This window comes from Beauveria bassiana, assembly GCF_000280675.1.
Source record: "Beauveria bassiana ARSEF 2860 unplaced genomic scaffold BBA_S00011, whole genome shotgun sequence".
Lineage (NCBI taxonomy): Eukaryota > Fungi > Ascomycota > Sordariomycetes > Hypocreales > Cordycipitaceae > Beauveria > Beauveria bassiana.
In genome coordinates, this window is record NW_007930846.1 from 364,111 (window position 1) to 384,007 (window position 19,897).

General features: G+C 53.1%; 9 protein-coding genes across 9 annotated transcripts in view; 5 read left to right on the forward strand and 4 right to left on the reverse strand.

The window, feature by feature from the left end:
* The window catches only part of BBA_04752 (glutamic acid rich protein), a gene marked incomplete at both ends in the record, with an annotated part of 1,292 nt that extends 928 nt beyond the window's left edge, over positions 1-364 (forward strand). The window contains one exon of the mRNA XM_008599849.1: positions 119-364. Coding sequence (XP_008598071.1) covers positions 119-364 — 246 coding nt within the window. The remainder of the gene's footprint in view (positions 1-118) is intronic.
* A 536-nt stretch (positions 365-900) lies between these two features.
* Positions 901-2,874, reverse strand: BBA_04753 (Concanavalin A-like lectin/glucanase; the record flags this gene model as incomplete). The annotated part of the gene is made up of 4 exons (XM_008599850.1): positions 901-2,015; positions 2,093-2,358; positions 2,421-2,680; positions 2,749-2,874. 4 exons carry the CDS (start codon positions 2,872-2,874, stop codon positions 901-903), a joined length of 1,767 nt encoding a protein of 588 aa, XP_008598072.1.
* A 4,273-nt stretch (positions 2,875-7,147) lies between these two features.
* BBA_04754 (uncharacterized protein) lies at positions 7,148-7,534 on the forward strand (the record flags this gene model as incomplete). Its single annotated transcript, XM_008599851.1, has 2 exons — positions 7,148-7,285; positions 7,364-7,534. The coding sequence occupies 2 exons, from the start codon at positions 7,148-7,150 to the stop codon at positions 7,532-7,534; spliced, it is 309 nt and encodes a 102-aa protein (XP_008598073.1).
* Positions 7,535-8,131: 597 nt separating this feature from the next.
* On the reverse strand, positions 8,132-8,758 carry BBA_04755 (HD domain-containing protein; the record flags this gene model as incomplete). The annotated part of the gene is made up of 1 exon (XM_008599852.1): positions 8,132-8,758. One exon carries the CDS (start codon positions 8,756-8,758, stop codon positions 8,132-8,134), a length of 627 nt encoding a protein of 208 aa, XP_008598074.1.
* Positions 8,759-9,743: 985 nt separating this feature from the next.
* On the forward strand, positions 9,744-11,206 carry BBA_04756 (glutamate-5-semialdehyde dehydrogenase; the record flags this gene model as incomplete). The annotated part of the gene is made up of 2 exons (XM_008599853.1): positions 9,744-10,206; positions 10,314-11,206. 2 exons carry the CDS (start codon positions 9,744-9,746, stop codon positions 11,204-11,206), a joined length of 1,356 nt encoding a protein of 451 aa, XP_008598075.1.
* Positions 11,207-11,522: 316 nt separating this feature from the next.
* On the reverse strand, positions 11,523-13,463 carry BBA_04757 (replication factor-a protein 1; the record flags this gene model as incomplete). Its single annotated transcript, XM_008599854.1, has 4 exons — positions 11,523-11,619; positions 11,672-13,078; positions 13,128-13,379; positions 13,426-13,463. The coding sequence occupies 4 exons, from the start codon at positions 13,461-13,463 to the stop codon at positions 11,523-11,525; spliced, it is 1,794 nt and encodes a 597-aa protein (XP_008598076.1).
* Positions 13,464-13,937: 474 nt separating this feature from the next.
* On the forward strand, positions 13,938-15,064 carry BBA_04758 (dienelactone hydrolase; the record flags this gene model as incomplete). The annotated part of the gene is made up of 4 exons (XM_008599855.1): positions 13,938-14,094; positions 14,145-14,194; positions 14,250-14,919; positions 14,970-15,064. The coding sequence occupies 4 exons, from the start codon at positions 13,938-13,940 to the stop codon at positions 15,062-15,064; spliced, it is 972 nt and encodes a 323-aa protein (XP_008598077.1).
* A 122-nt stretch (positions 15,065-15,186) lies between these two features.
* BBA_04759 (zinc-binding dehydrogenase) lies at positions 15,187-16,255 on the reverse strand (the record flags this gene model as incomplete). Its single annotated transcript, XM_008599856.1, has 2 exons — positions 15,187-16,172; positions 16,231-16,255. The coding sequence occupies 2 exons, from the start codon at positions 16,253-16,255 to the stop codon at positions 15,187-15,189; spliced, it is 1,011 nt and encodes a 336-aa protein (XP_008598078.1).
* A 1,561-nt stretch (positions 16,256-17,816) lies between these two features.
* BBA_04760 (Putative Zn(II)2Cys6 transcription factor) lies at positions 17,817-19,887 on the forward strand (the record flags this gene model as incomplete). The annotated part of the gene is made up of 2 exons (XM_008599857.1): positions 17,817-17,840; positions 17,899-19,887. 2 exons carry the CDS (start codon positions 17,817-17,819, stop codon positions 19,885-19,887), a joined length of 2,013 nt encoding a protein of 670 aa, XP_008598079.1.
* Between the last annotated feature and the right edge of the window lie 10 nt (positions 19,888-19,897).

The window sequence follows — 19,897 nt, forward strand, 5'->3', positions numbered from 1 at the left end:
TTTTTTATTTTTATTTTTTTTAGTTGCTGCCCGGCGACGATGGGATCGAAGCAAAAGTAAGACGAGGAAAAAGACACCCGTTTTTGCTAACGATTACGGAATTTTTTTTTTTAATTAGGACGCCGTATCGGAACTCATGGACTTGTCGGAAGATATTCGCCGCGCGCGACGCCGCAAGACGCAGCAGGAACGGTCCCGCGAGATTGAGCTCGACATTGAGATTGATCGCGATCATCACCACCACTACCAGCCGCGGCCGATTCATCGAAGACGTCGTCGGTCGTCGGGGTACTTGGATGAGCACTTTCGGGAGCTTGATGTGTCGATTGACGAGAGGCGGTCGCGCGGAGGGTACTACTACTGAGATGGATGGATGGATGCTTTTTGTAATGAATTTGATGACTGCATGGGCGTGGAAAGTCGAATAGCATGACATGAATGACAGCCCTAGCCTTTTTTTTTCCCTTTTTTCTTCTTCTTTTGTTTTTTTGGATCAAGTACAAGGTATAGATTGAGATGATGGAATACTACAAGATTTGGTTTCGATTATGAGTTGTTTATCTTTGGCAACACGCGGCCGCACACACTAATGAGATACGATATTAAATCACTTCTTATTAAAAAAGAAAAAAAAGGCAAAAGAGTGCATTTTGAAAGAATTATAGTTTATTAACACGTCCAGCCAGCAGAAAAATAAAAAGTTCAAGGCCCGACTGGACAACTCAACCAAAAACCTTTGTCTAGGAGAGAGTAATTCAGCAAACATTACCGCCAGAATAATCGTCAACGGTGACGTCGTTGTGGACATCCCTCGTGCAGCAGCTTCCGCTATATCAGGTCTTAAAGATGGGAAGCAGCACCATCATCGTCCGTTGTCGGCTTATTGTCAGTGTCTCGCTTTTAGGCACGGCAGATTTGGTTGGCCGACTCCGGCTCCGGGGCGGCGGTGCAGGTGCCCTGCTGGATGCAGTCGCTGGCGGGATCGGCGCACGAGAGCCACAGCGACTTGAAGCCCCAGCCGTTGGTCCACAGGCCGCGGCAGGTGCCTCTGCTTGCGTAGCCGTAGCCGTACCAGTCGCCGTCGCAGTCGGCGTTTTGCCAGAAGCTGATGCGGACCTGCCCGTCGGGGCAGCTGCCGGCGCTGGGGATCTCGAGGCTGCCCACGTTGCAGTTTGTGCGGACGCAGACGCCGTTGCTGCCGGGCTGGATGTCGACGTTGTTGGTGACGCTGCCGCCGCAGTTTATATTGTAGCGCGCCTTGACGCTAAAGGCCACGCTGCTGCTGCTGCTGTCGCTGTTGTCGTTTGAGGAGGACGACTCTGGCTTGTAGTCAAAGGTGGAGAGAAAGGCGAGAATCTCGCGGTCGCTGGAGAGGAGATAGGCCTTGTACTTGCCGGCCTTCATGGAGCTCGGGGGTGCGAGCGTTGAGATGCCTGAGCTTTCCTTGGCGTAGTCCCAGGTGGTGCTGCCCCATGTCGGCGCTTGCGTGTCGTCCTCGGGCCAGATGCCGATCCAGTTGTCGCTGGACGACTGGCTGGTGGCGTACTTGAAGGTGAGGGCCGAGCTGCTGCTGCTGTCGAGCGAAAGTTGGCCCTTGGTATCCTTGTTGCCGTCGTCGCTGTCTTCGGCGTCCTGGACAAAGTAGCGGACATCATTGATGCCAAAGTAAAAGTCCTTGAATGCTGCCGGGTTCTCGGCAACGTACTGAACGCAGGTCTTCGCGCCAGTGATTATCTCGCACGTATCTTCAATCTTGCCGTTGACTTGCCCTTTGCTGTCGGCACGCAGCTCCGACCAGAACTGCTTCTTGCCAACAGGGTCGCCGCAGAAGGGGAGCGTGAAGAGGATTGTCTGGTTTCCGAAAGCCCTTGATAAATCGCAGCCGGAGCTTGAGACCTGCACCGACGGCTTACCCCAAGAAGAAGTATCGGGGGCATCGGAATCAATGTTCTTGGGCGCCTTGCCGATCTGCCAGGTGTACAGCTTGATCGCGTCCTTTGTCCATTCGAGAGCCTCTGCACGTAAGAAAAAAAAAAAAAAAGGTTAGAAAGCCGGGCGAGTACCAGTATCGCTATGGCTGGTCAAGACTTACGAATACCACCGTGCTCAGAAGCCCAAATGCCGTCATTGACCTCTTCAACCTGGCATCCCTGGCCCGCCCAAGCGCGCACGCCATCTTCGAACTTATTGTCGCAGTTTGCCGAGACAATTTCAGCCTGCGCAGAGCTGTCCAGGAGGCATTGGCCGACCCTGGCTTTAGTCCCAACGTGGAGTGCCGGCTTGTTCACAGTGTTGAGATTCCAGCCCTCGTACATGTCAATCTCGCCGTTGTTAGGCCAATCCTCTCCTAGTGTCCAGCTAAGAAAAATTCCAGTTAGTCAGATAATCTTTTGTCACGGTGATGAAAATGCTCTTCTTACTAGGCTGGCCAGGCACCGCAGACGGTCTTGGGCATGTGGTAAAATCTGGTGATGACCAAGCCTTCCCTAAACGACCATTTGGATTGGACGCGTAGCGTGTCTCGCCCGTTATCGTTATTCTCCAATTTGGTCTCAAAGTCCACGCCCAGATATACTTTGTTGTCCTTGACAGAAACAAGTCCCTTCTTCTGGGCGTCCTCTACATTCTGGTACTTGACCCAAGACCAATTGTCATCTGGCCGATCCGGAATTGTACCCCTCTGAAGATCTGTCGTTAGCTTCCGGACATGTGGAGATTGATTTGATTTCAAGACTGCATCTGACGTACCTCCCGAAAGTGAAACTCGGTGAGAAAGTTGGACGAGTCGTAGGTTTGGGACAGCGAATACTTTGCGGCCGCCGCGCGGTCGACGACGGCGAGGCCTGCCACAAGGCACGAAATGAGTGACGGCATAATTACGATGACGGTAAAGACTGTATGGCGTGTGAGGCAAAAACGAAAGTCGGCGAGCAGTCCAGTTGTCGCCTATATATGCTTTTGGACGCTCTCGGTAAAGGGGTACCCTGCCTAACTAGAACATTCACAGATGCTTTTATTCCACATTGCGGAGCTTGAAGAAAGGGAAAGAGTTGCCTAGAGCTAGAACGTGGGCTAGATATTACAAATTGGGCTTTTGTGGTGCTCAATAGTACCTGTGGTGGTATAGTCCTAATTTCCATCTGAGCCAAGCATCGTGGCAGTGACTGGGTCATGGGGCCAGGCACACCCGCTGACAGTAAATATTGGACGAATTTGCCAGCGATTACTCCCCTGAGAAACGCTGGAAGAAATCGGTGCGCAGCCGTGACTCGATAGCGTTGTCCCTTTCTAAATATCGAAAGAGGGCAATAGATTGGTACACCATTATACGATTACTCGGCAGCAACTGCGAGAGTGCTACCAGACGGTACGAATGATACAAACTCCGGCAAGACTTGCAGTGTTCGAATATTCGCGCAACAAGTTGTGCTCTTAGTTCTTTTCTTGGCATCGAGAGTGGATCGGACGGCGCAAACCGAAGAGTCATGTAACTAACGAACAGGGCTGCGTGTTAGCTGGCGCGGCTTGAGCGGGCGGGATGGGCGGGATGGGCGAGATGCCCTCTTCCTGTGGTATATATTTTGGGCGCCAAATTTCCGTGGAATCTGCAGACAAGAGTCCAAAAGGGTTGAAGCGTTTGATTCTGTAGATAGAATACCATTATTATCTTCATGGTAGTTTTGCTTGGTGTGTTTTAAACCCAGAGCCAACAACGCAACAACGCACACAAAACAGACACCCTAATAAAGGGACCAAGGCAAGGGTCCGGAGAAACCAATTGCAGCTATTGTTATCGGCTGACAGGATCGTCTGGTACCTTGCATAGAAGCACGCGACAGCTCCACGCTCACGGTGGAGATGACAGGCCAGCCCCTGATGACCTTCCAGTAAATGAGCACAGCCGTGGCAGGTACGCACAAGCAGCCCATTCGATTCTCCCTGCAGAGGCATGTTCCAGAAGAACAGGGTCGGCAAGACTCCGCAGTCAGTGCCTTTTGCCACATAAGGTGGCGGCATAATTATCAGACGGCGAAGCTCGTATTCAACTCACACTGATGAGCGCGGGTGCTTGTTCTTGAAGATTGCAGCTCGATAACCCCTGAGATGAGTCTTGGAAGGGCTATAGCAGAAAAGAGACTGTGCCTAGCAATTACCCGGTTTGCAAAAGGCAGCTTGAAAGACTGTGAATATTGTTATATACGACAACTATACTGTACAGTGGGTGGCAACAAGTATTTGACCCCCTCCAGGTAGCGGTTTTGCGCCGACGCTAGCCTTAAATAGCATCTATAGCACGCCGCTTTAAAAGCACAAGGGTTAGGGTTATCATGTCCACTATAATCCACTATAAGCCTACTATAACTTTATTAGGGTTAGGGTCGATAGCTCTAGCTTAAAGCAGCATTGTTTTGATATTCCCATTTAGGTAAGGCCTCGGCTGCGATACCTTGGGGGGGTCAAATACTTGTTGCCACCCACTGTATAACCCATCTATGTAGTAATACATCACTCATCTGTAAATAGTAGCGCGCTAAGAACACATGAGAATCGGGAAAACTTGAAGTGCCTGATTCAAGTCGAGGAAAACCTTAATAATAGCTCCCCCAACTCCCGTACCTTGCGATGGTCTTATGCCGCGTCTGTTAACGGGCGGGTCTAGTGGACTTGTCCTTGTAATTTCAGCACTCTTGCGTCAGCCCAATCTCTTGGGTACGGGCCTTTCCTTATACTTAGAGCACCAGCAACCGAAATCTCTCTTTTTTTTTTCCACCTGTTACGAAGAAGACAAGAACGAACAAGGCAGCGTGGGGGTCGCCAAGCTTCAAACAGCGAAAATTAAAAATGGAGACGCATAATCCAATGATGCCAGGTTCATGACTTTTGTTGCTGGAAAGATGGGCTGACGAATTCTAACTAACTACTGATAAATACGAGTACACACTCACAAAATGTTGAGCTACTGGTCCCCTTGTAATTAATACCGGCCAAAGTTTGTCAGTGGAGACACCTCTGCCAATGCGGTGATTTTTTTTGTCCTGAGCATCGACGACGCGGAGAGCATCAGCTATGATTTACATCATTTCTTATAGAAGAAAGGAGCTAAAAAAAAAAAAAAAAACATGTACTTGGAAGCCAAAATACCGATTAGAAATCGGGCCCTGGAGCCGAGACTAACTAAACCTGCGGGGTTTGTAGATCTTGGTTGTATCGAGTTTACATGGTGCTGATGTCTCGGATGCGCCGTTGCGCGAAACGTACAAGGAAGGAGATTTCCGGGCTCGTTCAAAGAGCATTTTACAATGATCAGATTACGTACTAATAATTACATCGCTTGATTGTTGCGTAAAATCCGCTCAACCTGGAGCCATCATCGGCGTTTAGTAATTATTACCAATGCTGAGAGGTCTTTATCTGCTATTTGTCTTTGTATGTGGAATTAATTGCATCTTCAAGCAGACCCTTGACTATATCTGGAACAGTCTCAGCCCAGCGCCGCTGACGTTGACCCATTCATCTGCAAATACGCCGTCACGTTTAGTAGAAGGGCAAAGGGATACCTATTGACATTTATACGAAATAAGACGTACAAAATACAAGGAGTAGGAGTGGAACAATCTTACCCAGTTTTTAAACATCATGATTGACGGATGGATAATAGGGCATTGTGAATCGCACACTCCAGGGGCCCGCCAAACGAGTTTTGTTTTATAGTTAGTTACAGCGGGACCGGTGGCCTCTCTGGAGCTCCCATCTGCCGGTCAATCATGCCAGTCAATTACATATGCTAGTCAATCATGCTAACTAGATTGAGACGGGAAAACGGCCCTGTTTCGCGCCAGCAAATCCTCCATATTTACAACCTTAAAAAGCGCCGTCGTCTTCCTGGGACGCTGGCACGGGGGTGGGGGGGAACATTGGCGTGGGGAAATCATCGAGTCGGCAATTCGAAAACCTCAGAGCATAAAAGACAATCTTATCTGGCGCGAAAACGGTATGTGAGAATTTGGTCTCTCGTTCATGACACCGACATTGGCATTGGCTGGGACCCCCGGCTTGCCTTTCTCTGTGCTCTGTCCTGGCGGACGCGCCAACTATTCGAAAGCCGCCGCCGACTGGGCAAGGGCTTCAATTCAGCCACAAGTTCCGGATGCCTCCAGCTACCACGCAGAGCGAGAGGAACGAGCAGAGCCTTTCTCGTTCATTGACGTCGTTTATTGAACGACAGTTGGTCTGCTTCTTGGAGACTAAGCCCGGTTGAAGCTACAGGGTAGCACGGAGAGCAGTAGTCGTAAGGTTTGTTTGGTAGAATTCTCAATAGTGAAACCTTTTCTTAGATTCATCAATAGAGATCTGGACTACCCAAAAGTACTGGTCCATCTCTCTGTTGTGATTCTGGATCGTGAGGCTTGTGCAGCAATCTCCTGGAGTCTTGTCTCAGGATTTATGGCTCAACGGAAGCTGCTGGTCGACAATGGACATTCGAGCTTCTTTATCGCGGCAGTCTCCATACAAAAAGGCATGTAAAACGATAATCGAAGCCTGACAGAACGATACGAATAGTGATCCTGGACACAATCTACGATAAACGGGATCGCTGATCAAGGTGGATAGGTCGCCTTGGGACATGCTGCTGCATTTCGACGACAAATCACAGGAAAGTAAGTTATGACTTGTAAAGCTGGGCCAGAGAAACTTAAAAACGTTGCGCAAGGCATTCACCGGCAATGGCTATGCCAACTCTCCATTCTAAAACTTGAGCCGCGCCAAACTTCAGCTGTACCAGCATTCTGCCCACTTTTGCCAATTAAGCTCTCCGCCACCACCTCGGTTTAGCTCGACTGTTCCAGCAAAAGCCCAGCCCTCGTTGCGCTCGTCCATAGATCTGCAGACCTATCTTGCTTTGTATTCGCAGGCAAGGGATGGCGCCGCAGTACCAGGGCGAGTAGATCATCGTGCGGGGTCTTCCCCCCCCCAAATGGCGGAACATCACGACGTCATAATAGTCCGCCGTCCATCTCGAATCGCTCTTAAAGAGGCCCTCCCCAGAAAAGGGACAATACTTGTCGAAATCTAATTCATTTCCTTTTGAGTCTTCTTCAACTTCGCCATACCTTTGCGACTCCCGCCTTATATCACCCCCAACACCATGGACAACATTCTCAAAGCCGCTGGTGGCAGCCTCAACAACAAAGAGGGCGAGTCCAGCAACAAATTCATGGACTCCATCAACAACATTGCAGGTGGCGGAGAAAAGTCGGAGCAGCAAGAAGATGGACTAGACAAGGTACGGGTCATCCCCAAGTTCCTTTCCACCCAAACGCCAAACCCGCGAGTTTTGTGTTTACTAAATTCCCCCATGCAGGCCGTCGATTTTGTGCAGGAAAAGGTGCTTGGCCAAGGTCAGCAGAGCAACGAAACCGCAGCGGAGCAGGCAAAGGACGAGGCCATTTCCGACTACATTCGCGACAAGTACAAGGGAACTACCGGCAGCGATTTCCCCATTGCGGACAAGGACAAAAAGTTCGGAGTATAGGGGCTATCCGGTCCAGCGCAGCATCACTGATGCCCAAGTAATGGTCCTACTTTGAATAAACAAAATAATGTCTTGATTATCCAATCACATGTAGCCCTGAAAGTCATTGTGCAGGAACCTCAAGTTGCTCCGTCGGGTAGTGATGATGGGGTGTAGTTGTCCCGTTTTGAACAAGATGTCGTAAGTGGCCAGAAAATATAACGCAATGATCTTTCTCCCTTGTATCGTAAGACGCAAGCTGAACTTCCAGGAACGTTTCATGTAATACAGTATAGTGAACCTCATGGTGCACTAGTCTTTAAACAATTTTGGCCCGTCTTCTTTAGTGAAGAAGCTTTGCGGAGGGATGAGAGTGCACCAGCTGCATGTGGGAAATGTCAACACCTTTGAGGTGGAACGTCTGACCCAAAAAGGGTGCAGTATATCAAGAATAAGTAACAAGCAGGCATTGATGAATGAAATTGGGCCAACATGGTGTGACCAGTAATCCATAGTATCACGACATCGTCGAACCCTCAACGCCAAACACCATGAGTTCCTCGTTGCTGGTACCCGCTCAAGACGGTTTCAATTCCAGTTCACAGGCTTTTCCAGCTTTCATTGAACTTCGTCTCCCGTTTCCAGCAGCCACCACTCGTGCATCTTTCGTATCCTCGCCGACCTCTCCCGCGCCAGCTCCCTCCCCGTCGGCGTCTTCATCAAGCCCTCCAGCCTCAGCAGCTTATCCTCAAAGTGCGCAATCGTGTCGTCGAGCCCCCTGCCGCGCGCGCCGCCAAACGCAAACGCGCGACCAATGCCCACCGCGCCCAGGGCGTCGAGCCTGTCCGCGTCCTGCACCACCGCCAGCTCCGGGTGCGCGCGAATCAGCGCCGCCACCGCCCCGGGGTCCCTGGCCTCGCCCGAGTAGCTGACGCCGAGGCAGATGGCCTGCACCGTCTCGGCGAGCGCGTCGGCGGCGCCAAAGGACGCGAGGACGGCGTGGACGAGCCGCGTCGCGTCCTCGCCGGGCTGCAGGTACTTTTTGTCGCCGACGTCGTGGAGAAGCGCGGCGAGCGTGACGATGGAGAAGGAGGTGCCGGGCGTGCGCGCCTGGATGTGCTGTGCGAGGCGCAAAACGCGCTGGATGTGGTGGAAATCGTGGGAGCCGTCGTAGTGGGACATGTATTCTTTGACGTAGTCGGTGACGCGGGCGATGAGGGCGTCGTCGACTTCAAGGGACGCCATGCTGTGTCGATGATGCGCGGCTTTCTGGGAGTGGTTTGGTTGTTGCAGACTGGATGTGATTCGGGTCGCTGTTGATGGGGTTTTCTGGACGGAAAAGTAGAAAGTCACGGACCTGACCCCCACGACGCGCCCGTCGTAGTTGGGACGCGCATAGACGAGTCGTCACGGGATGATGGAATTTGGTGTCCAAGGCAAAGGGGTAAAGACGAAAATGTTCCCCTCGAGTATGGTTACAAAGAAGCTTGACATGTCAGAGATGTCGCGGTTCACGCCCAGCAACCAAGCTGCCAAGTACAGAGATCCGTAGTGGAGTGACGTTTTGATGGAATACAAGCCAGCCAGCAATTATACCAATGCGACTCGACGAATTTGAAATCTCATGCTACAAGCATGAACAGCTATCCGCTTTTAAAACCAGTCCATATAACTACTTAGATTTAGACTACTATAATTAATTAAGCTGAAGTTTTCTGACTTCAGGGCAGCAGATCCCTACCGATTCCATGGAGCCATGTACCCGCACATCAGCGTTAGTGCCAGGGCGTATTTTAACTAACTACTCAAGTTTATAAGTTAACCTGTTACACCTCTACGCAGCGCATCTATCTAATACTATTCCACTAGACCAAAAGTCATGACCACGGATTTCTACATGTGCCGCTGGCGAGTCTATTCTCGACGAAATCAAACCTCATCGCCCCATCGCATTGAGATGTAAAAATACTCAAATTCTTATCCTTAGCGTAAAAGCACTAAGAACCATCTGCAAGCCTCTGTCCGCGCTGGGCCTATCAGCGACAGCCACAGAGGGCGGTTTGATGTCATCGCGTCGCAGCGACCGGCGGAGTGCAAACCCCGCGGTGGGGCATCGAGGGTCTGACAACTAACAAACGAGGCACATGCTTCTTATTCCTCTCTTTACCAAGTCATCTTTTACAAATTCCCGCAATCCTTTCATCCCCCTCCCCCCTACACTCAGTTCAAGATGTCCCTCACAAACGCTTCTCCCGAGGCCGCCGCCCGCGAGGCCAAGTCGGCCTCCTTCACGCTCGCCGCCCTGCCCGCCTCGGCGCGCAACGAGGCCCTCGACGCCATCCACGCCGCGCTGTCGGCCAGCCGCGACGCCATCCTCGCCGCCAACGCGCGCGATCTCGAGGTCGCGCGGAAAGCTGCCGCCGACGGGTCCCTCAGCGAAGCCCTCATCAGCCGTCTCGACCTCGGCAAAAAGGGCAAGTGGGAGGACATGCTCAAGGGCATCCTCGACGTGCGCGGCCTGCCGGACCCCGTTGGCAACGTGTCGATGCGCACCAAGCTCGACGACGACCTGGTCATGGAGCGCGTGTCGTGCCCGATTGGCGTGCTGCTCATCATCTTTGAGGCGAGGCCGGAAGTCATTGCCAACATTGCTAGCTTGGCCATCAAGTCGGGCAACGCGGCGATTCTCAAGGGTGAGTTCTAGAAGAAGAGGGGGAGAAGAAAAAGAAGAAGAATAAATGTCCGAGGGTCAGAAACAACCACCTCTTCCATGCAGCATACTAACACTCTTCAAAATCAGGCGGCAAAGAATCCACAGAGTCCTTTGTCGCCATCTCCCAAGTCATTTCCGCCGCGCTCGCCAAGAGCCAGGTGCCCAACGGGGCGATCCAGCTCGTCACGACCCGCGACGCCATTGCCAGCCTGCTCGCGCAGGAGCGCTCCATCGACCTCGTCATCCCGCGCGGCTCCAACGAGCTGGTGCGCTACATCAAGGAGTCGACTAGGATCCCCGTGCTGGGCCACGCCGACGGCCTGTGCAGCATCTACCTGACGGCCAGCGCCGACGCCGCAAAGGCCGCCGTCGCCATTGTCGACGCCAAGACGAGCTACCCCGCGGCCTGCAACAGCGTCGAGACGCTGCTCGTGCAGGACCGGGCCCTGACGACCACGTTTCCCGCCGTCGTCGCGGCGCTCGTCGCAAAGGGCGTCGAGCTGCGCTGCGACGCCGCCAGCAAGGCCGCCGCCCTCGCGAGCCTCACCGGCGGAGGGGGCGATGCCGGCAAGATTGTGGACGCGACAGAGGTCGACTATGACACGGAGCACCTGTCGCTGACGCTGGCCGTCAAGACGGTCGCCTCGCTCGACGAGGCCGTCGCCCACATCAACGCCCACGGCTCCGGCCACACCGAGTCCATCATGACGGCCGACGCCGACGACGCCGAGCGCTTCATGAACCAGGTCGACTCGGCCGGCGCGTACTGGAACGCCTCGACGCGTCTGGCCGACGGCATGCGCTACGGCTTCGGCACAGAGGTCGGCATCAGCACCAACAAGATTCACGCTCGCGGGCCCGTCGGCCTCGAGGGTCTCACCATTTACAAGTACAAGATTCGCGGCGACTATCAGCCCACCGCCGGCTATGGCGACGGCGAGGGCCAGAAGCCGTTCAAGCACGAAAAGCTGGCACTCTAAAAATGACAATCCAAAAATGAATGACAAAAGTAAAAACAAAAGCAAAAAAAAGAACATGGAAAAAAGGCATACCAGTTGCCCGTTGGATACCCTCGTGCATATAGCATTTCAAAAAAAAAAGAAGAAGTTCCACTATGCGCAAAGTAGCCATAAATGCAACGTATAGTATGATTGTGAGCATGATTCATCGCCATCCTGCAAATATCAACATCATAGAGTACATGTTTTCCCCATGAACCAAACCCAAAAACAAGCAACAGTTAAATTGCACGAATTTTCGACACCGTACCAACACCTCAAATTAGCTTTACTTTCTCTAGTTGTTCAAGTCGTATTGCTTAATCATTTCAGCAAGCTTGGCACCCTCGGACTTGAAGTCGAGGAATGACGCCGTCATGACCTGGTATCGTACTCTGCTACAGTCAGCATGTGATGCCTGCACGTCCCGAATCACGGTTTTCTCACCTTTGCACCTCGCCGTAATTGTCCATGCGGGCACGGCATCGAAACTGCAGCTTCTTGCAATTGACCGCTTCAAACGCCGCCAGAAACTTGGCCTCGTCATTCTCCTTGAGTTCCATTAGCTCGTCGGCCGACATACCCACAATGGCACGGCCCGAGTCGTCGAAGCAGCTAAGCCATTGGTGGCTGGTGTGGTCAGCGACGTTGAAGCTCAAGACGTAGCGGTACTCGGGCTTGTCGTGCGACAGGTTGCACTTTTCGCAGCGCCAGGTCCCATCACCCATGTCTTGGACCTTTTTGTTGCAGCCCTGCGACAGACACGCGGGGTAGCAAAAGTTATCCTGCTTGACAAAGACAATGGTCGCCTTGATTGTGTAGTAGGCCTGGTCATCCACGCCCAGATTCTCCTCCTTGACCTGCGCAATGGTCTTGATCTCGTCGTTGCGACCAGCAGCAGCGCCGACACTGGCAAGGTTCTGGTGCGTAGCAAAGGTGTCGTTGCGGCCGCTCGAGTCGTACCACCCCTTCAATCGGTGGGCGTCGGGAATGTCTGGGTCGACGGAGATTGTACCGGACGAGAGCAAGCTCAAACTCTTGCCGCCAAAGTCAGACACCTTGGTGCCCTTGAATGCAATAACTGACTCGGGCTGTGCGTCGAAAGAGCTGGCCGTCTTGCCCCATATGGTGACGCGTACCGAGTACCCCGTATCGTCAACCATGGTAAGCTCACGCTTCTGGTAAGGCGCGCCAGTCTTCTTGGACACAATCTCGCTAACCTCACCAGCCTCCTTGAGAACACCAATGATGTCGACGGTATTGTCCTTCTCGACACTTTGCAGCTCTTCAATTGTGGAGAAATTGAATCGCACCTGAGGCACGTTGGTCTGGTCCTCGGCCTTTTCAATGACCGTATCGCGCTCAAATGCCAGCTCATAGTCGTTGGGCAAATTGGAAAATTGCTTTTTGGCAAGGTTCACGCGGCAGGGAGTGGAGATGTAGTAAACGGAACCTTCTTGCAGGAGCTCGTAAAAGGCGTCGCACTGATCGTTGAAACCCGTAGCCTTGATCTCGCCACTCTCATCTAGCAGATTGACACTAAACAGCTTGCCCTCACCAGTCGCCTTGTGCCATGTCTTGATATCTGACTTGGATGTGACGCGGGCTTTGATCGTCCACTTGTGAGAAAAGGGCGAGAGGCCCTCGATGGGGTAAATGTTGTTTCCAGCGTGCATCGCCGGTCGGGATGGCATCGATTGTTGAGGGGTGGGCTTCTCTTCCTTTTTGACGCCGTAAAAGTCGTTGCCGGCAATGGTCGTCTCGGCGGCCCTGGACTCCACAGCCGAGGGCTCGCCAATCTTGTCGAGAATACCATAGTTCTCGATTACTTCGATGTCAAGGATAATGAGAATACTGTTTGATCAGTCAAGTGGCCTTGTTTGATCGAAGACACGGTACTTACTTCTTGCCTTTGAGATTATTGGGCGTGTATTGCTTGATGCGAGCGATACAGCCGCGCACTAGCTTATCCTCGTGGACAACATGGTTGGCCTGGGTTGCGAGCATGGTCTGAACATAGTGCTGACCATCGCTCATGACGAGTCGATATCTGTCGCCACCCTGGGCGGAAGGTGCCATTTGCTTGACCTGCAGACATTGCATCACCGGGACAGGGAACTCTTTGGCCGCCTTGTCGGGATCATTGAAGATGAGGCTACTAGGGTTAGAAACGGAATCACAACAAGAAACGACAAACGTACTCCAGTGACCCCTTTGAAAGGGCAGATTCGGCAGCCATGACTCTGTATGTGGTATCGTGTTGATGTTTTGGTGAAAATCCCACTGCCAATGACGCAGCTGTTTGGGCGTGAAATCTAGCACGACAAGTCGGACGCCTGGTTCACAGTGGACCGCGACGCGTTGGACGCGTTTAATGGAAAAATCGCCCCTCTGGTGTTTGGCGGGGTCGCCACCGGCTTATGTAACGGCCAACATTAACTTACAAAGAGCAAGACAACATTGAAGTAAGATAATAGTCCAAGTGTGAAGGGTATAATTATTCATCTTATGCTGATAGATTATATTTTTCATTCTCACAGTAATATGTACCGAAGGCACAGAAGTAGTGCGGTCGGTATGGCCTGCTGTCACCACGCTGCCCCATCTGGAGTCTTGGCCAACTTGACAGCCAGGATCCCCTCGTACTCTGTGAAACGACGATGGCGCACACTTCCACAAAAGTAGCCATCTCTTATCCAAAACATCTGCAATCATGGCCGACGCCGACAACGCGACGAGGGCACCCGAAAGCGATGCTCAAGAGACCAAGACCCCCGTAGCTCCAGCCCCTCCTCCAGCCCCTGCTCCAGCTCCAGCTCCAGCTGCCGCACCCGTCACTGGCGAGCATTGCGTCACTGACCGCCCGACTCGTAGGAGCTCATGTACTCGCTCTGCCAGCCGTCACTAATCGTGTGGACAGCGTCTGGACAGTCGTCTACCGGCGAAATCATCAAGCTCAACGACATTGATGTGCGAACCCGCCACTACCAACTTTGCATCAACCGTCGCTAAAACAGCTTCCCAGGTCTACATCTCCAAGCCGGCCGACTATCCCCACGCGCCCGCGCGGCTCCTGCTGATGCTCACAGGCGGCACGGGCATCAAGTCGGTCAATAACCAGATCCAGGCCGACCGCTTCGCCTCAGAGGGCTTCCTGGTGCTCATGCCCGACATTTTCGGCGGCGACGCGGCCCCCGGCGCCGTGACCATCACCGACGACACGTCGTCGTGGCTTGAGCAGATCAAGCTCAAGGCGGCCGAGGTGACCAAGTCGTTTGTGATTGACATGTGGCTGGCGCGCGTGACGCCGGATCGGGTGCTGCCCATCCTGCACAAGGTCCTCGACGCCGCACGCGATTCGTACGCTGATGCGGTCAAGCAAGGCGGCGGCATCTATGCCGTCGGCTACTGCGTGGGCTCGCGCTTCGTGCTGCTGCTCGGCAAGCAGACCGAGGAGGCCGGCGCGGACGAGGAGAGCGGTCCGACGACGCATGGGCCGTATATCAAGGCCGGTGCGCTGGCGCACGCGGCGTCGGTGGCGCCCGAGGACTTTGACAATGTGTCCGTGCCGCTGAGCTTGGTGTGTGTCGAGGACGATCCGTTGTTTTCTGACGAGGTTCGCGCGCTGGGTGAGGATGCCATGTCCAAGGCGAACCTGGAGCACGAAGTCCAGGTGTATCCCGGCGTGCCACACGGTGAGATTTGGCTGCTACTTGGGCCTCGCAACCATGCTAACAGGACACAGGCTTCGCGGTCGTTGGCGAGTACGCAGAGGCCGCAATCAAGGATGCCCAGGCTACCGCGTATGAGCAGATGCTGAAATGGATCAAGGAGCACTAGACATTGCGCGACTGCCCTGCTTTGCTTCTTTTTCACTCGTTTTACCTTCACTACCTAGCGATAAATTCATGAAAATACGCATACAAAACTTTTTTTTTTTGTGTCTACGCCTGTATGTCAGGTCAGTGACCAATTGTGCACACAATTTTGCCCGAGTTCTTGCCGTCTTCCATGTAGCGGTGCGCGTCCTGGATCTGCTCCCACGGCATTACCGTGTCAATGACAACCTTGAGCTTGCCCGAGTCAAAATCAGGCAGGTACTGCTCCAGGCGGTCCCGCAGTTTGCCCTGATAGTCCTCGTCGCGGCTGCGCAGGGTGCTGCCCTCGATGCGGATGCGTTTGTACAGGATCGGGCCAATCTGGGCCTCGGGGACCTTGGCGCCGCCCAACGTGCCCAGCATGACTATGCGGCCGTCGCGCGCGGCGGCATCCAGGTTCTGGTTAAAGTAGCTGCCGCCGACAAAGTCGACGATGAAATCCACGCCCTTTCCGCCAGTCGCTTTTTTAACCTCTTCAGCCCAGTCTTGCGTCTTGTAGTTAAAGGCCGCCGTCGCGCCGACCGTGTCGACGACGTACTTGCACTTGTCGTCGGTGCCCGCGGTCGCGTAGATGGCGGAGGCGCCCGCCGCCCTGGAGAGCTGGATGCCGGCCGTGGCGACGCCGGAAGCGCCGGCGTGCCAGAGGATGGACTTGCCCTCGGTGAAGCCCAGCACGAGGTGCAGGGCCTGCGTGGCCGTGATCCACGCCTCGGGGAGGGCGGCGGCCTTTTCAAAGCTCAGGTGGCTGGGCTTGTGGAGCAGCATCTTGGAGCTGACGGCGATGAACTCGGCATAGGCGCCGCCGTATGCCAGGCCAAACACCTCGTCGCCGGTTTTGAAGTTGCCGTGGTCGCCGGGGCCAAAGGACTCGACGACACCGGAGAACTCGACGCCGAGCGTGGCCGGCGCCTGCGGGGGCAAGGGGTAGAGGCCGCGGCGCTGGATAATGTCCATGCGGTTGATGCCAAACGCCTTGATCTTGACAATGGCCTGGCCCTCGGCGGGTACGGGCTTGCGCGCCTCGGGGCTGATGTACAAGGCGTCGAGCTCGCCCTTGCCACCTTTGATCTCTATCGCGGGGGTTAATGCGGGGTGACGTCGTCGTTGCGAGGGGGTCGGGATGCTCACCAACTGCCCTCATTGTGCCAGCCATCTTGATTAGGATTTTTTTTCTGTATTGAAGTTTACTGTTTCAAAGGCGAAATACCACAATGAGAAGAAAAAATCGTCGACGGTGATTCGGGCGTATCTATATTCTACAATAATGAGGTCATGGTGAACTCCGACGGAGTTGCTGGATTAGTCATGAAGTTGGCAGTAGTCCAACGGAGACACAAGAGATTACAAATGCAACAAACACAGGCGATATCATCAAAAGAAAGGGGCATCGGGTTTCTCAGAACTCGAATTGTATACGGAAATCGAATTGTATTTCCAAAATCAAGGGTGCAATGGCTGTGGATGTGTTGTCGAGGCCGTAAGTCGCGCTGCTTAGGCAAGTCCACCTCCAGTCCTTGGTATGCAAATTCGTGATGGTATAGGCTACCTTGGTAAATGTTGAAGACATTGAAGCGGGAACTATCATGCTATGCCGAATTCAAAACGTTTATCCGTCCAAACTGTGTTATTCATCGATATTGACATTCCCTGGCAACTTGTATGGCATCGGCAGATGGTGGGACTATTGTGAGGACTTGGGATGAAATGAGGGTAACATAGACTAGCGGTCGAATCTCACATTGCGTTTAAAGATTCGATGAATTGTGTTACTAGTATTCACGCAGCCGAGAATCAGGGCTCTCGGCCGCTCCTTGACGGGGCGGCAAAGGAAACCACCACAAGTGGGTGTTGTGTGTAGCCTGCACTATGGTGTACCTGATCTGTGTATTGAAGGCGTCAAGTGCTGCTCGCAGTATAAGTAAGACGTCACAACTCTAGCAGTATGTATACACTCGTGAATTTTCTCTGTTTTATTCATGGGGGTTTAATAGTAGTTTTATGGCATCTCGAGGTATCAATTTGCCTGGCAGATATGACTCTGTTGCCAGAACCGCTTTTGACCATGACCGTTATTACTCAGGAAACGCCTGCATCCCCACCCGTTCGTTGTCACAATACAGTGTTTCTTATAATTAGCTCTATTGCCGTTGTGACAGTCTACTTTAGTGCATTATAAATATCCAAATACGATTGACTCCATGTCAGCCACTCATTTCCAAGAGAGCAGGTCTTGTACCGATTTAGTCAATCGATCCGACCTTCTAAGGCGCGATTGCAGGGGTAGTTTACGTCAGTTTCCGCACTATTCTGATCTCCTCGTGGTGACATAAGGGTATAACTTGATGCAATCAATTGGCGGTTGAGAACTTCAGAGGTCAGCGATAGCTGTCTAGCGCCCAGAGCATTTCCCCCGCCCTGCGACAATCTACAAACACGCAACCCATTGATTCACTTACACAAACAATCCCTCCCAAGCGGAAAGTCTGCGCCGTTGCTATTGCCTCTTTACAGCTTCAATTTGAATATTTCGATGTTCGACAATGCTTAGTAGCTGCGTCGTCTGCCGTAAACGCAAGGTTTACCATCCCAGCCCCAATGAGATCAGCGTCCTGCGCCTTTCTTTAGCTGTCCTGCGAGACCAGGTGCTAACAAGAGTAGATTAGATGTGACCGAAACTCACAATCGTGCCGGAATTGCATTCAGTTTGGTACAAGATGCGTCTACGCAACCATATCCAGGTCAAGGACACGCAGCGCCGCACTTTCGTATCAAGAGTCTAGTCGCAACTTTACGCAGACCGGCCTGGCTCGGCGTCGAGTGTCCCGGTCTTGCATGGCCTGCCAAAAGTCCAAAACCAAATGTTCTGGCGAGCAGTCATGCGCAAGGTGCAGAAAAAAGCATCTGAATTGCACCTACCTGGAGCAGCCCACGATCGAGTCTGAACATGGCCAGTCTCCAACGACCACGCCGACCCCGCAAGCACAACGGGGCAACTTGCCTGGCTGGCTGAGCTCTGCTGCTCTCCCGTCGTCCCATCGTGTGCGCGAGCTCCTTGACATTTACTTTGCTCAGATCCACACTGTCCGGTGCTTGGGCTTCATTCACATCCCAACATTCATGGACCGCTTCAAGGAGCACGAGGCTCTGCACACGGATCCCTCAGGCCTCGTGTACGTCATGTGCGCCTTGGCTGCTCCATTCATGTACGCCAAAGTTGCAGGCACCTCGGGTGATGATACAGAGAGCCTTCGATTCCACGAGGCGGGCCGCGGCTGGGCGGCGAGCGCCATGCAACGCGTGTTTGCCAACTTTGGCTCCTCGACGGTGGAGCATCTGATGGTGTCTGTGCTGGTGCACGAGCAACTTATTAGAAGCGGTGAACATACCAAAGCTCTTTTGATATCTGGCATGGTGACGCGGCAAGTTCAGATCTTGCAACTCAACCTGGAGCACGACAATGACACATTATGTGTGCATGAAGGCTCTCTTTCGAGCGACACTAGAGAGTCGCGACGGAGATTGTTCTGGGCTTGCTACCTGCAAGACGCACTCATTGAATGCGGCATTGACCAGCTCAAGCTCATATCAAGTGATGACGCGCGTTTGCAACTTCCATGCCGAGAAGAGGACTTTATTCGAGGCCAGCCCCGTGTCACAGAAACATTAGGAATTGGGACTCTGCTACCATCAATTGGAGCAAGACATGCTGGCGAAGCTGCTGAGAACTTGGACCTCAGAGCTTACTATATTCGTGCCATGTCAATGCGCTCCAGCATTCTGCGGTATGTCAAGCACCTAGATGGCGACGAACCGTGGGACCCTCTCTGCGGCTCGCAGTTTCAGCGCCTCGAAGAGCGCCTCGTTGCCCTCGAGCAGTCCATCCCAAATGCTTTCCGAATAAACAACGGCAACACTTATCTGTACAAAGCTTTCGGCCGCCTGAACTTGTATTACGGCTTGCACATACTACTTGCGCAGACCTGGACTGACCTCTACCGGGTCGGAGTAGCTGGTCTCGTATTCCCCAGCTCGGCCACAGCGCAGCTCCGTCAAGACGCGCCCTCTGAATTTCGACGGCGTTGCCACCAGACTTGCGCGGATCGGGCAACGCTCATATCAGGGCTGCTCGAGAGCCTCTACAAATGCCATCGGGAGAGTATGATTGACATGCCCTACGCGATACATGCCCAGGTCTGCAGCAGCACTCTTGTCACGACGCTGGCTTCGGCCAGAGCGGCAGATGCGAGCTTTCTGCCAGACTGTTATAGCGACTCAGACTACCGCCGCATGCTACACGCGAACCTCACGGTGCTGCAGCACATGCAGCAGTATATGAAGGTGGATTTGTTTGTCGAGTCTGCTAGTCAAGCGCTGAAGCATTTTGAGTGCATTGTGCAGCGGCATGGGACTATTCAGCCGAATAATGATAATAATAATAATACAGAGACTACTGCGGAGGCGACAAACCCCTCGCACTTTTCGCTGGATTACATTCTCAATCCGCTAGGGGTGTTTCCCATCGCTCGAACACAAGCTCGCGATAGGCACATGCCGGAGAGGTTTGCAAAGACGCAGCCCACGGCTTGTAAAAGTCCCGCGGTCGCATCAACCTTGGCGCAAATGCATCATGAACAAGAAGAAAGGGAAGCAATCGAGGCCCCCGGGCCGTCGTGGAACTGGGACGCGCAGCTGCTGCCCCTTTTGGAGAGCATGGACTACCCAACATTCCTTGATGACACGATTCTAAACGACGGAGCTTTGGGGAACTCTTGTACCTTTTATTGACAAAGAAGCG